The 12,639-nt window shown below is 40.1% G+C and overlaps 1 protein-coding gene across 1 annotated transcript; it reads right to left on the bottom strand.

Moving 5' to 3' along the window:
- Window positions 1-2,288: 2,288 nt before the first annotated feature.
- On the bottom strand, window positions 2,289-8,027 carry LOC307015931 (uncharacterized protein). Its single transcript, XM_079644901.1, has 2 exons — window positions 7,497-8,027; window positions 2,289-3,815 (listed from the first exon to the last, which is right to left on the bottom strand). Exons 1-2 carry the CDS (start codon window positions 7,786-7,788, stop codon window positions 2,863-2,865), a joined length of 1,245 nt encoding a protein of 414 aa, XP_079501027.1. The 5' UTR covers window positions 7,789-8,027; the 3' UTR covers window positions 2,289-2,862.
- Between the last annotated feature and the right edge of the window lie 4,612 nt (window positions 8,028-12,639).

The following is a 12,639-nucleotide window of genomic DNA, read 5'->3' as shown; positions in this document are numbered from 1 at the left end:
TTTTGTAGAGGTTTTTCATTGCCAGCTAAAATCTTGCCAAGGGCAGCAAATTGGTCAGAACCAGCTGACCACCATCTGGTCACGTTAAATATTTGACCATGTTTATGTGCAAATGAAGAACCTTTTTCCTTAAGTGAGTCTCTTGTCTTTTCTGACTTTATGGATATTTGACTTTATATTAAAGAGCATCTTGCAGGTTTTTATTTTTTCTAAATTTATGCTTAAACTTGCTTGAAAATTACAATTAAAAAAGTGAATGCAGGATTTGATACGTTTTACGAGACATAAGGGCAGGAATTCAGAGGGAAAGGAGCAATTTTGAGCTCTGCTCTTAAAAACTGCTTTTTTTTAAGGTCATACGTCAAACGCATCATATTACATCACAAAGGGTAAACATCTCCGCTCTCTGACCGCGGGTATAGTAGAGTTGCGTTGAGTTGAGCGGTTGTGTTTTAAGGAGCTGGTATTTTTCGGTAGTTTTACATTGTATTTCTCCATTTGTAATCATGGTGCAGTATTGTGTTTGTGCAGGTTGCACAAATACCAGCCTGTCAGGACATCGAGTCCACAGTAAAAAGGACCGGAGCTAGCATTCGTTCCTGGGTGCGTTGTGCATCCACCTCCCTGCAGCACATACTCTCCACAGCTTTATCAGGAAACCGTATTACTTCTCTCTCCCCCCCCCCCCCTTCGCTGCTCTCTCTCTCTCTCTCCCCTCCGGTTCACGGCACAGTAAGACATAGTGTGGAGTTGCATTAGGTAACGCTGTGGTGGCTGCACTGCTCCAGCCGTCTCCTTTGTGTTTGTTTGTTTCCCCCTGTCTGTGTTGTTTGTGTGTGCGTGGTGGCTGTCACTCCTGGCTCCCGGCTCAACCTCCACTCACCTGCTGCAATCAGCTGTGCACCCTCCCCGACTACACACCTGCTTTCCATCAAGCCATTTACAACGGCATATCAACGGAGGCTGCACAACCTTTCTCTGCCAGATCGTCAAGTATCAGCCGTATCTCGCGTCTCCCCTCCGGTACACATCACCGTAGTGTGTGGTTGCATTAGGTAACGCGAGATACAGCTGATACTTGCTCATTAGTTTCTGTTATGGATCAGTATCAACAGTCCTGCCCGTAACGTTACTATATTATCAATGCTACGTTAGTTATGGCCTGATATATGATTGCTAACTTCACAATGTTGTGATGTGACGTTAGCTAACATTCTGTAGCTAACACCGGTCACTCACCAAGATAGCTGCCCAGTTCTCCACTGGTTCTCCTCACACCACAGCTCCATTTCTCTCCGATGGCCGTTATTTCTTCTAATCCTTGGCTGCTCCTGGTCTCTTGGACGCATAGCAGGCTCATAATTATAAGGTTGTGGTCCGTCATATGCATTCGAATATTCATGTTCAACTTCTTCTGTGTCTTCTGTGTCGAAACTAGCATTGGGATCCATGTTTATTAATACGTCACACCGGCCGCTCTCCCCCTTGTGTCCCCCGTGTTAAGTCACACGCGGGAGGTCACGTGCCGAGGCTTTTTTATGCGGAAGTGAACATTTCTTACAAAAACGACGCCAGACGTCACGTAGTGTATATTTCTGTATATTGTTTTGAAAATCTAGTGTATTCATCATTTTCCTACACATTTATTCACAGGTTTCTTTAACCTGGAAGTTGCTCTTTAAATACATAACAATAAGAGTGCAGAACATCTAATACTCTTCACTATGAATCCAGAACAATACAACTGCAGGAGTATGGATAAAGCGAGATGTTTGCATGCATTTTGAGCCGATTTGGGCAGAATCCAACAGAGTGGATCGTGCTGTTTATCCTATGTAATCTATATGTAAAGAAAACAGTCTAAATATTTAACATAAAGCTGTGAAACAGTCTCAATAATTGGCTGCACAAATGTAAGGTTTAATTGGAATAACTCTAATAATAATAGCTCTATTCAGGGTTTTGGATTTTTTTCTAGCTCTATCCCTGATCATTTTCAGAACCTGAAGGCTCTATACGGACTATCTTCTGGTTCTCATTTGGATCCATCCACTATCTCTAGTCTGTCCAGTGAATTACACTTGTGTTACTGGAGCAGGTAAAGCATACAACAGATACTTTCAGCATTATCGGAGCACGAAGTGGAGGCTTGGATGAAACACAGCAGACTTCTAAACAATGAACACCCGCAACTTGGAAGAAATAAAGTTGGGTTTTATGTGTTCTAATATTGCAATGCAAACCCATGATGTAATGACAGTCATTCAGAATAATTGAGTCATTGAATGCTAATTTCAGTAGATTTAATCAAACAAAGCATAAACATATTGGACATGGCCTCAAGACTGTAACCACATCACATTCTGTTGAAATAGTCAATTAATAGCCATATCTTACACATTGCGGTTTTGAATCATTAATGTGGGGATGACAGTTGAACTGGATGATGTAACATTTATGCCATCTGCTGGAAAGAAGACGTATCGCTCTGTTGGATTCGTTTAGACAACAAAAACAGAGTGAAGCTCTCATTTCATCAACAATCTTTGAGTACAGACACCGTCCTGCAGAGAACACACAACCCAACAGCACGTCTTTGGTCTAGCATCACTTTACAAAACGTTTGCATTAAGACACTAAGACTAGCTTGTACCTTGTCCTAGGTCAGTCCACCTTAAATGAGCAGTGGGTGATCAGCAGGTGAAAGGCAGGACACGTATTACATGTAACGGCATTAGGTCATCAGGATACAAAATAGACAAATGTATTCCCTTACAGTTGCAGACGCAGCTGACGGCCAACACACTTGTGTCTTTTGAAACGATTATGCCATTTAATTATTTTGTCACAAACATTGCATCTCTATTCTTCCTCTCCTGTGTGGACCCTCATGTGTGACTTTAAATGATCACTCCGTGAAAAAGTTTTGTTACAGACTGAGCAGCTGAAAGGTTTCTCTCCTGTGTGGACTCTCATGTGTGTCTTTAAATTTCCACTATGTGAAAAAACTTTCTTACAGACTGTACAGCTTTGTGGTTCCTCTCCTGTGTGGACTCTCATGTGTGTCTTTAAATTTCCACTATGTGAAAAAGCTTTCTTACATAATGTACAGCTGTGTGGTTTCTCTCCTGTGTGGACTCTCATGTGTTCCCTTAAACTTCCACCATGTGAAAAAGCTTTCTTACAGACTGAGCAGCTGTGTGCTTTCTCTGCTATGTGGACTCTCATGTGTTTCTTTAAATTTACACTCCTTGAAAAAGCTTTCTTACAGACTGAGCAGCTGAATGGTTTATTTTCAGCACTAGGTCGTGAATCACTGAAAGATTCATGTCTATTTTTCAGTGAGTTTGAGCCTGATGCAGGTTCTCTGGTCTCCTTCCAATCAGCACTGTCTTCAGTGTCAGGTTCAGAAGAGTCTCCAGGTTCAGGTTCAGGTTCAGAAGAGTCTCCAGTGTCGTCCTCAGTCTTTAGTTGTAAACTGCTCTCTGGATCTGAGTTCCTGGCTGGTTCTGGTCCTCGACAGTCATCTCCATCAGCTTCTGTTTCCAGGTGTTCAGTTTGTCTTTGATGAGGCTGAGAGGACTGAGGTTTCTCTTCATCATCTTCACTCTTCACAGGGTCAGGAGTGAAAGTGGACTTGGTGATCTCAGCCTCCTCCACCTCCTGAAGCTGCTCTCCCTCCTCACTGACCCTGAGTTCCTCCTGTTCCTGCTTAATGTGTGGGGGGGGCTCTGGGTCCTCCTGGTCCAGACTGGTGCTCCACTCCTGCTGGTCAGGGAGAAGCTCTTCTTTAACCACCACCAGCTGCTGGACGTCTGCAGGAAACAGGAAACACACAGTCAGAACAAACTGTTAAGTGTTAGCATTTAAAAATCTAATCACCATTACAATGGGAGACATTTTTCAGCCCTAATTAATGCCTTTGTTTTTATATTTTCACATTATCTTTCTTTTTCCCACTTAATGTATATTTTTGTTGTCTCAATTCACCTTATGTAGCCCAGCCCCTTTGAAAATGAAAAAGGTTTTTTTCTTCTGGCGTAGCACTAGCTGCAATAAACAAGGAATTGTATTTGGGATCGTTCACAGATACACTACGCCTACAGTATAGAATTAAAATACTCTGTTACAAATTAAAATCCTGCATTCAAAGCTTATTTAAGTAAAAGTATGCAAGCATCATCAGAACATTTGACGGCACCTTCTTATGTAACAGTAATGATGGTGCAGTAAAATGTTCCCTGTCAGTGTTTAATTTATGATGTTTGATTATTTCGTATGTTGCATTTCACTGTGGTACATGTTCAAAGTTGCTTGTATAAATGATTATAGATGAGGGAACCTGCTAAATATTAAAATATGTGTGTTTTTTATTTACAGTACCAGTCAAAAGTCTGGACACCTTCTCATTGAATGGTTTGTGTTTATTTTAATTTGTTTCTACTTTGTAGATTAATACTGGAGACATCAAAACTATGAAAGAACACATATGGAATTATCTAGTTAACAAAAAAAGTGTTAAAAAATCAAGAATATGATTCTTGGCTTCTCTCAGTCAGCTTCATGAGGTAGACACCTGGAATAGTTTTCAATTAACACGTGCGCCTGGTCAAGAGACAATGTGTGGAATGACTGGCCTTCATAATGTGATTGGGACCATCAGTTGTGTTGTGCATAGGTAGAGTTAGTGCACAGTGGAAAGCCCTATTTGACTGCTGTTGTAATCCATATCATGGCAAGAACGACTCAACCCAGTAAAGAGAAACGACCGTCCGTCCATCGTCACTTTAAGAAATGAAAGCCAGTCGATCCGGAAAATGTCAAGAACTTTGAATGTATCCTCAAGTGCAATTGCAAAAACCATCGAATGCTATGATGAGACTGGCTCTCATGAGGACCCCCCCGGGAAATGAAGAGCAAGAGTTACCTCTGATCAGAGGATAAATACATCAGAGTTACCAGCCTCAGAAACCACAAATTAAAGCACCTCAGATTAGAGCCCACATAGATGATCACAGAGCTCAAGGAGCAGACAATCTTAAAGGTACCATGACATGGGACCTTTAACATCCAATCAGGACAGACTGAAAACTCATTTCTTTCGACTCCACTTCGAGCAATAGAATTACTAACAAAGCACTTTTACTTTTATACTAATAAAGGGCTGGCTTATCTAAAGCCAGTTGAGTAGCACTTGAAAGTTTTGGCTCTATGAAACCTGATGTACTTATATGATTCTGTTTTTTTCAAGTTTGTATCTTCCTGGTCGAATGTACTTATTGTAAGTCTCTCTGGATAAAAGCCTCAGCTAAATGTAATGTAATCCACTGTTCAGAGGAGACGGTGTGAATTAGGCCTTCATGGTCCAATTGCTACAAATATCCACTACTGAGGATGAACAACAAGAAGAAGAGAATAGTTTGGGCCAAGGAACAGAAGGATTGGACATTAGGCCAGTGGAAATCTGTACTTTGGTCTGATGGGTCCAAATTAGAGATTTTTGGTTCCAACCTCCGTGTCTTTGTGAGAAGGTGAGCGGATGGTTTCTGCATGAGTGGTTCCCACCGTGAAGCATGGAGGAGGAGGTGAGATGGTGGTGGGGGGGGGGGGCTTTGCTGGTGTCACTGTTGGTGATTTATTCAGAATTCAAGGCACCCTTAACCAGCATGGCTACCACAGCATTCTGCAGTAGCAGCAAAATATAAATCATTCTGGATTTTTTAACACTTCTTTGTTTACTAGATAATTCTAGTTAATGTGTTATTTTATAGTTTTGATGTCTTCAGTATAAATCTACAAAGCAGAACCAATTTAAATAAATAAAAAACTTAAAATGAGAAGATGTGTCCAAACTTTTGACTGCGTCTAATACTAGTGTATATCTCTCTCAAAATATATATTCAGGACTCGACATTAACGACTGCCCGATGGCCCGGGGCCATCTAGTATTTATCTCGGGCAATGAAGCCTCACCTGCTGGTTGCAGCTCGCGGATCCAGTAATGAGTGACCCGACAGTAAAACTAAACATATCTATAACTAGTTACGGTAGTTTGAGAGGTAATTAAAATAGCTACGTTTGATATTCTAACCTGAAGTGTGTGTTTTGTCCGCTCACCGCTGCATGTGATTATGCAGAGCTGCGTGTCGACTCATCAGCAGCAGCTGATCTCTCTCTCCTGTCAGATTAGACTTCACTCGCGTTTATGTCCATATCGATCAGATCCAGCTAGTTCTAGCTAATGATATGACTACCTGCTTATTAAAAGACACCTAAACAATAAGTGTCGCTATGCAACCGGGTGAGGCCACAAAGTATAGCGCAGCATTATGCATTTGTTTACATGCCCACCGGAACCCCGAGGCATTACCAACAGATCAACGCACAATCAACCCATACAGGACATCTCTTTCTCCACATTAAGTGTTAGACATTAGAATTGACTATTCTTGTCTGTCACATACTCTTCTTGTCTGTCACATAAGTGGAGCAATTTAAGCGGTATTGCGCTAAAGGGAAATTATTTTGACCGAAGAGATTTAGATTTGCCGGCTAACGGGAACTCCGACGTCACCATGTTGTGTGCTTCGCGGATGCACCCGGCTCCTCTCGACTGCTGCTCGGGTCTGCTCGGTCAGCTTCCGGATGAGGAAGCATTCATTCGACCAACTTACAGTAGATAACATTACAAACATTTTTAACAGGGGCCATAATAGCGTAAATAATGTTTGCTTTGGCAGTTATAACTGAATGTAATGTTTTCTACTTTTTTACATCTGGGAAGGCATTTGCAAAAACCTAAAGACCTGCAAAAATCTAAATGTTCCAGGGGGAGGCCCGCCAAACCCTTGGTGCCATTTCGTCCGCGCGCATTTTTCAGGGCAATCTCTATTGGGCTCAGGGCCATCTGTTAATTAGCTTAGATGGCCCACAGGGCCACTCCCAAAATCCTTAATGTCATGCACTGTATATATACAGAATATATTATAAATACATGTTGGCAATAATTGATTGATGAGATTTTACATTAATTTATATGAACGTTTTAATTATTTAATGACCTTTGTACTAGTTCCCCTATTCTTTATCAAGTAACATTTTAGATGTGTTTAATTTATTATTGAACATATTTATTTATTGATTTCATTTCAATTAATCAAAAGTATTTGTTTTTAATTATTTGCTTTTACACATTTAAAGTTGAATAAAGAAGCACATTAAAAATGTATGTCACATTTCACCAACTAGTGCCTACATGTATGGGTAATTTTTAAATCAGTACATTAAATGGCATATTATTCAATCCATGTATTTTTATAAATATATTTATTATTTATTAAATGCTTTTAACTTGTAATGGAGGATTTTCACAGTGTGGTGTTTGTACTTTTACTTACCTGCAGCAAGTGCTGATAAAGGGTCTCAAGTGTTATTAATGTGATAATAAAGTGCTACTGAAGAGTGTAAAGTGTTAATTAAGGGTAAAGGGAACAGACCTGCTCTGTGTATCCGAAGCTGAGGCTGTAAAACAGCGTCCAGTAGTTTCTGGAGTCTCTTGTTCTCCTCTTTGGAAAGAGACAGCTCCTCCTCGAGCTCTGCTACTGTTTGTTCAAACAGAGCAAATATCTCTTCAGCAGTGAGTCGCTGCTTCTTCAACGACAGCAGCATTTGGACTTTACTCATGTTTCCTAGATTACCTTTTCCTGCAGACTCCGTTAAACACACCGTTTCTCTCTCCGTCAAAACTCTCAATCTGACTAGCGTTGCTAACGTGTTTCCAGCTAGCATGCTAAGCTAGCTCCTATAGTCCGAGGTAAACGCTACAGAAAAAAGAGCACAGAGTCCATTCGGAGGTTTATCCAAACACAGAGATGGTGGATCAGTAGTGCTGGAGCTCACACACACTTTCTCAGGAACACACAGAGAGAGAGAACCGTAGCGATGAGACGCCACCTCGATCCAGGTTAGAAAGAGCTGGGAACTTCACTTCCGGTGCGGTTTGAGGACGTCAAAATAAAAGCGGGAAGGGATTCTTCTTTTTGGTTTTAAGAACGATTGGCATCCGGACCATGGTTAGTGCTAGATCGTATACCTGCTGAGTTTTAGGCGGAAGTGACGTAATCATAGGACGTAATCTGCCACCGAGGACAAGAGACGCCCTTTACTTTACTGGCTGCTGCCGTCTTCACACAAATAAACCCCTTACAATCTGTATGATTTAGTTTTCACATGTTTATTGAAATCAATTCGTCCATCTCTTTATATTATAGTATTAGATGTATTATTTTCGGTTGTGTATTTGTGTTTTGAACTTTTTTTTTGGATGTTGCGATTTAATTTCTCCAAGAGAGACAAAAATCACTAAAGATCTGGTGGATATCTGACCAGTATTTCGTCATGGAAGTTAAATCAGAATCATTTCATTATCCTGTGGAGGAAATGTTGTTTTGTGACAGTTGCTAAATTTTAGAACAAACAAAATAACATACTTAATACATAGCTAAATGTATATACACAAGAAGTAAAAGTGTGAATTTCAAGACAATACAAATATAATATAAAGATGAATGTAACTATAGGAAGTAAAATCAAAAATTGGCAATGCAAGATAAAATAACCATATGAATATAAACGTATAAAACAAACAAGAAATGAAAGCAGAAATGTTCAATATGATTTTAAATAACAATATTTATGTTGAAATAAGAAGTGAAAGTAAAAGAGGGCAATACAACAAAGATATATTAAAATACAATTAAAAGATGTACATTAACATAGGAAGTAAGAATAACAATGTGCAATACAAGATAAATAAAAAGGCTAAAAGGATAATTTAACCTTATAGAGTTAAAGTAAAAATGTTGCAATACAAGTTGTAATTAAATAGAATAAAAATATGTATGGATAAATAAGTTAAAGTTAAAATGTGCAATAAAATAACAATATTTACATAGAAAGTCAAATTCCACGTTGTACAATATATAACAATATGTGATATAATAATAAAGATATGAATGCCGAACTGTACAGTTAAATGTTTTACAAAGTTCATTTCAAATTCATGCTGACCCGGAAGTTCAACCTCATAGCTTCTGCAAAGCAGCCTACCCTTTTTGTGAATGGGTGCTTTTGTGGCACGGTTTTCACAGGTAGGTTGGCCATCTCCTTCTTCCTTTTCTTAGGTGTGAACGTCAGAGGAAGGCTCTGATCATGTGGAGTGTGTAGCTTCACATCTTCCAAGATCTCGGTCAGTTGGTCATTTAACGTTTTAAGGTAATCTTCATCTTGCAGATGGTATGTTAAGTCAGTAATCTCACACAAGACACTGGCACATTCCCTTCTTTGTTTAACCTTTCTTGGTCTTTTCCTTTCGGGCAAAGCGTTACAAGGTGACTGCATTTCCACTGATATCGGTGTATATGTATGATCTGTGATGTTTGATCTGCCGCTGCCATCCCTATCACAAGAAGTCTGTCCCAGACATGCATTATCCAGGGAGAAGAGGGGGTTATCCCTGTAATTAGATGCCAGTTTCTCCGAACCCCATTCATGCACATGATTCAAAACAGCACAGAAGTGCTTGCAGGGTAACTTGTGCTTTGCCCAGTCTTTGCAGGTGCACGATGGCATGATGATACTTTCACCAAAGTTGATGTTGTGCTGTGTGCAAGGATGACTTTGGCTTTTGACATGGAACATGCCATTGCCCTTTGCAACAACGTCATTCGCTTCATAAAACTGGGCTTCTGTAAGCCTTGACATCACATGGTCTGCTACACTTCTTGGTCTGTCTTTTAAGAAGTTTGGCATGTTCTCATTGTACCTTCTGTAGAATGAGGAGTACTTGACGTTCAGTTCAATGTACCTTCAATAAGAGAAGAGAACCATATCTTAGAAGTCTCTCTGTGACAGTTTGCTTTCTCTGACATAACATATGGTATTTGATAATACAATTGTCTCAGAAACATGCAACAATGAACAACATCAAACAAATATGTTGGAAACGAAGCTATCGAACATTACATTTATATATATATAAAAATGTGTGTGTGTGTATAATCATAGTAATTATTTTTTAGCTCACTTCCGATATTTCCTTGATAGGAAGTCAGTTACCAACACTGAGCATTTCACTGAGGCTGCAGTTCTTATAACCTTCAAGATGAGAATACTTTAGGGTTTCATTTTGTCTTTCCACCCCATTGTTGGTGTAGATGGCCACCTTGAGATCTTCCTCCCGAAACACGTGCACCTATCTCAACACAGGACAAAAAAAGAAAAAACAATTCAAAGGAAGACTTCAAATTCAACACATTATATAATAAATATAATATAAAAGTAACTATAATATTTCAACTTGATACACACCTTAGCCTCTGGGAGCCACTTATTTGAAAACCACGCCCTCACTTTGTCATTGTCTTTACAGACTTTGGCCTCCTGCAGGTTGCAAAGGCATGTGCTGAACTCCTCTGGAGTTGAAGCAGCTGCAATGCTTCTCAGAAGCGGTAGGAGACTGTCTTGTGCGTTGCTCACTCCATGATCTTTCTTCCTGCACCATTCAACCCAAGCTTTCTCCCTATGGAAGTCGCAGAGAAGCACCTTCGAACCTGGATCAAATATAAGAGATATATTACCTGCACCATGTTGTCATTTTATTTTGTCGCGTTGCTACCACATAGAATACGCGACAAAATATAGGCCTGCTTTTTATACATCTGTCTGTCAGTGGAGGTGATGACTTTATTATATTTTGAAGTAGATTGTTGCATACATTTGCATGTAAATGATTATATTTTGGAAGTTGGTGGAATACTATGTAAAATGTATCCTTTTTTTTAATTAACGTTTCATATTCTGTGAATTAACAGATTTCTACAGTTACTGCAATTTCACCTTGAAACTCTTCCTCCAGGGCACCAATCTCTACCTCTGAGAAATCAACCATGAAGCGGCTAGGGCTCCAGTCAGGGTTCCACTCCTTAAACACCTGGAGGGCTTCTTTGACATCTGCTGTTGTCTCACTCTGGGTCACAAAGAGGTCAACCACTGCATAGCACACATTTGTACGTACACATAGGAAGAAGAGGGGAACAGAGTAACAACACGTCCGGTAAGTAGCATCAAGCAGGCACATCTGTTGTCCATACAGGTGGAGAAGCCTTCGCTGCCCGGCTGTCTGGTAACAAAACAGCAGCTTTGTGACAGTTCCGTCCTCCTGTAGCTGGCTTGGCCTGTACTTGATTTTGCAGTCATCAACTAACCATCTGGGGGTCAGAAGCTGTGAATGAAAGTGTAACTGGACATTATCATCTTGTAGCCTCATGACCCAAACATTAGGAACATTTGTTGTCATATCAGGGCAAAAACAGTTTTGAAGTTTTAGTTGCATTTTGAAAAATGGTCATACCCTGCATATGAACCAAATACTGCTACTTTTTTTGCTTACTTACACCTGCATTCAGAGGACAATGTATCATGTAAAAAACTGACCATGCTTGGTGAAGTCACAAACTCTGTAAGTTGTGCATTAACCACCCACAAAAATGTGCATGGCTAGAATAATATGAATACTGTTCTACTCTCAGTGTATTACCTGCAGATTGACCTGGTCATTTTTGGATTCACGTATTCCCTCCTTCGTTCTTGATAAGATATTCCTGATATCCTTGGAGGTGGCTGCTCCCCCCGGAACAGCTCATTTACAAAATTGAACAGGTGACGTCTAATCTCGCTGAGCATTCTGGCACCAGTCAAGGTGAGCTTCACTATTTGTTGTTCAACTCCGGAATCCATCGGTTCACGCAGTTCAGCTACCTGTACATGACGTTGAACAGGGTAATTATAGATGTTTAAATCTTTCTAAAAAAAGTCCTCTTTGTACAGCACAAATTGTACCTCACGTCTTGTTTCTTACAGCAGCTAAAGGAATAGATGTTGCATGGTTACCTCTCCAACAGTTGGGTGGTTTTGATGGTCACTTTCTGGGGTGAAGCACGTGTGGTACTCCATGACCACTTCAACTGTTGAAGGATCAGCTGCAACTACAGCCTTTAGTGCTGCGGAGAGCTCCCTCCTCTTTGTTTTACTGTTCTCTGCAATCTGGGGAACATAAAAATGACATGGCAATTGGGATCATGACACGAGAACAATTATAGCATTGAACGCACTTATGCTGTGCTTGTGCTGTACCTTGAAACCAGGAAATGTCATGACCTGACTGACAGTTATCTGGGCAGGGCAATCCATCTTCTTCGTATTTTGTACAAGATGGCGTCTTGCATTGAAGACATGGTCTTCAAGCTAAGAGAAAAAAGGTGTATAGAAATACAATATTAATTTATGTAGACATTTTCAAGGTCTGTAGTATAGTGGGACATTATGTCATTACCCCTGCATCTGTACTGTTTGCGTCCATTTATTTTTGCAGATATCCCCTGTTAAAATAAGTAAACAGGAAGAATTTGGTGCCAGGTCATGACCGTGAGCTGGTTGGGTTCTGTAGGTGAACAAAGGAAGGATATCCCCCTTTATTTTGTCTCAGAAGAGGCCATTGAATTGTGTTTCCTATTCCTCTAAAGTTTAAACGACTTATGTATTTACATAATGCTGATTCCTATGTTGTTATGTGTCACAGTG

The sequence above is a fragment of the Notothenia rossii genome (assembly GCF_949606895.1).
Source record: "Notothenia rossii genome assembly, chromosome: 1".
In the NCBI taxonomy this organism is placed as follows: domain Eukaryota; kingdom Metazoa; phylum Chordata; class Actinopteri; order Perciformes; family Nototheniidae; genus Notothenia; species Notothenia rossii.
The sequence above is the reverse complement of the archived record's forward strand: the minus strand, read 5'-3'. Positions and strand labels throughout refer to the sequence as shown.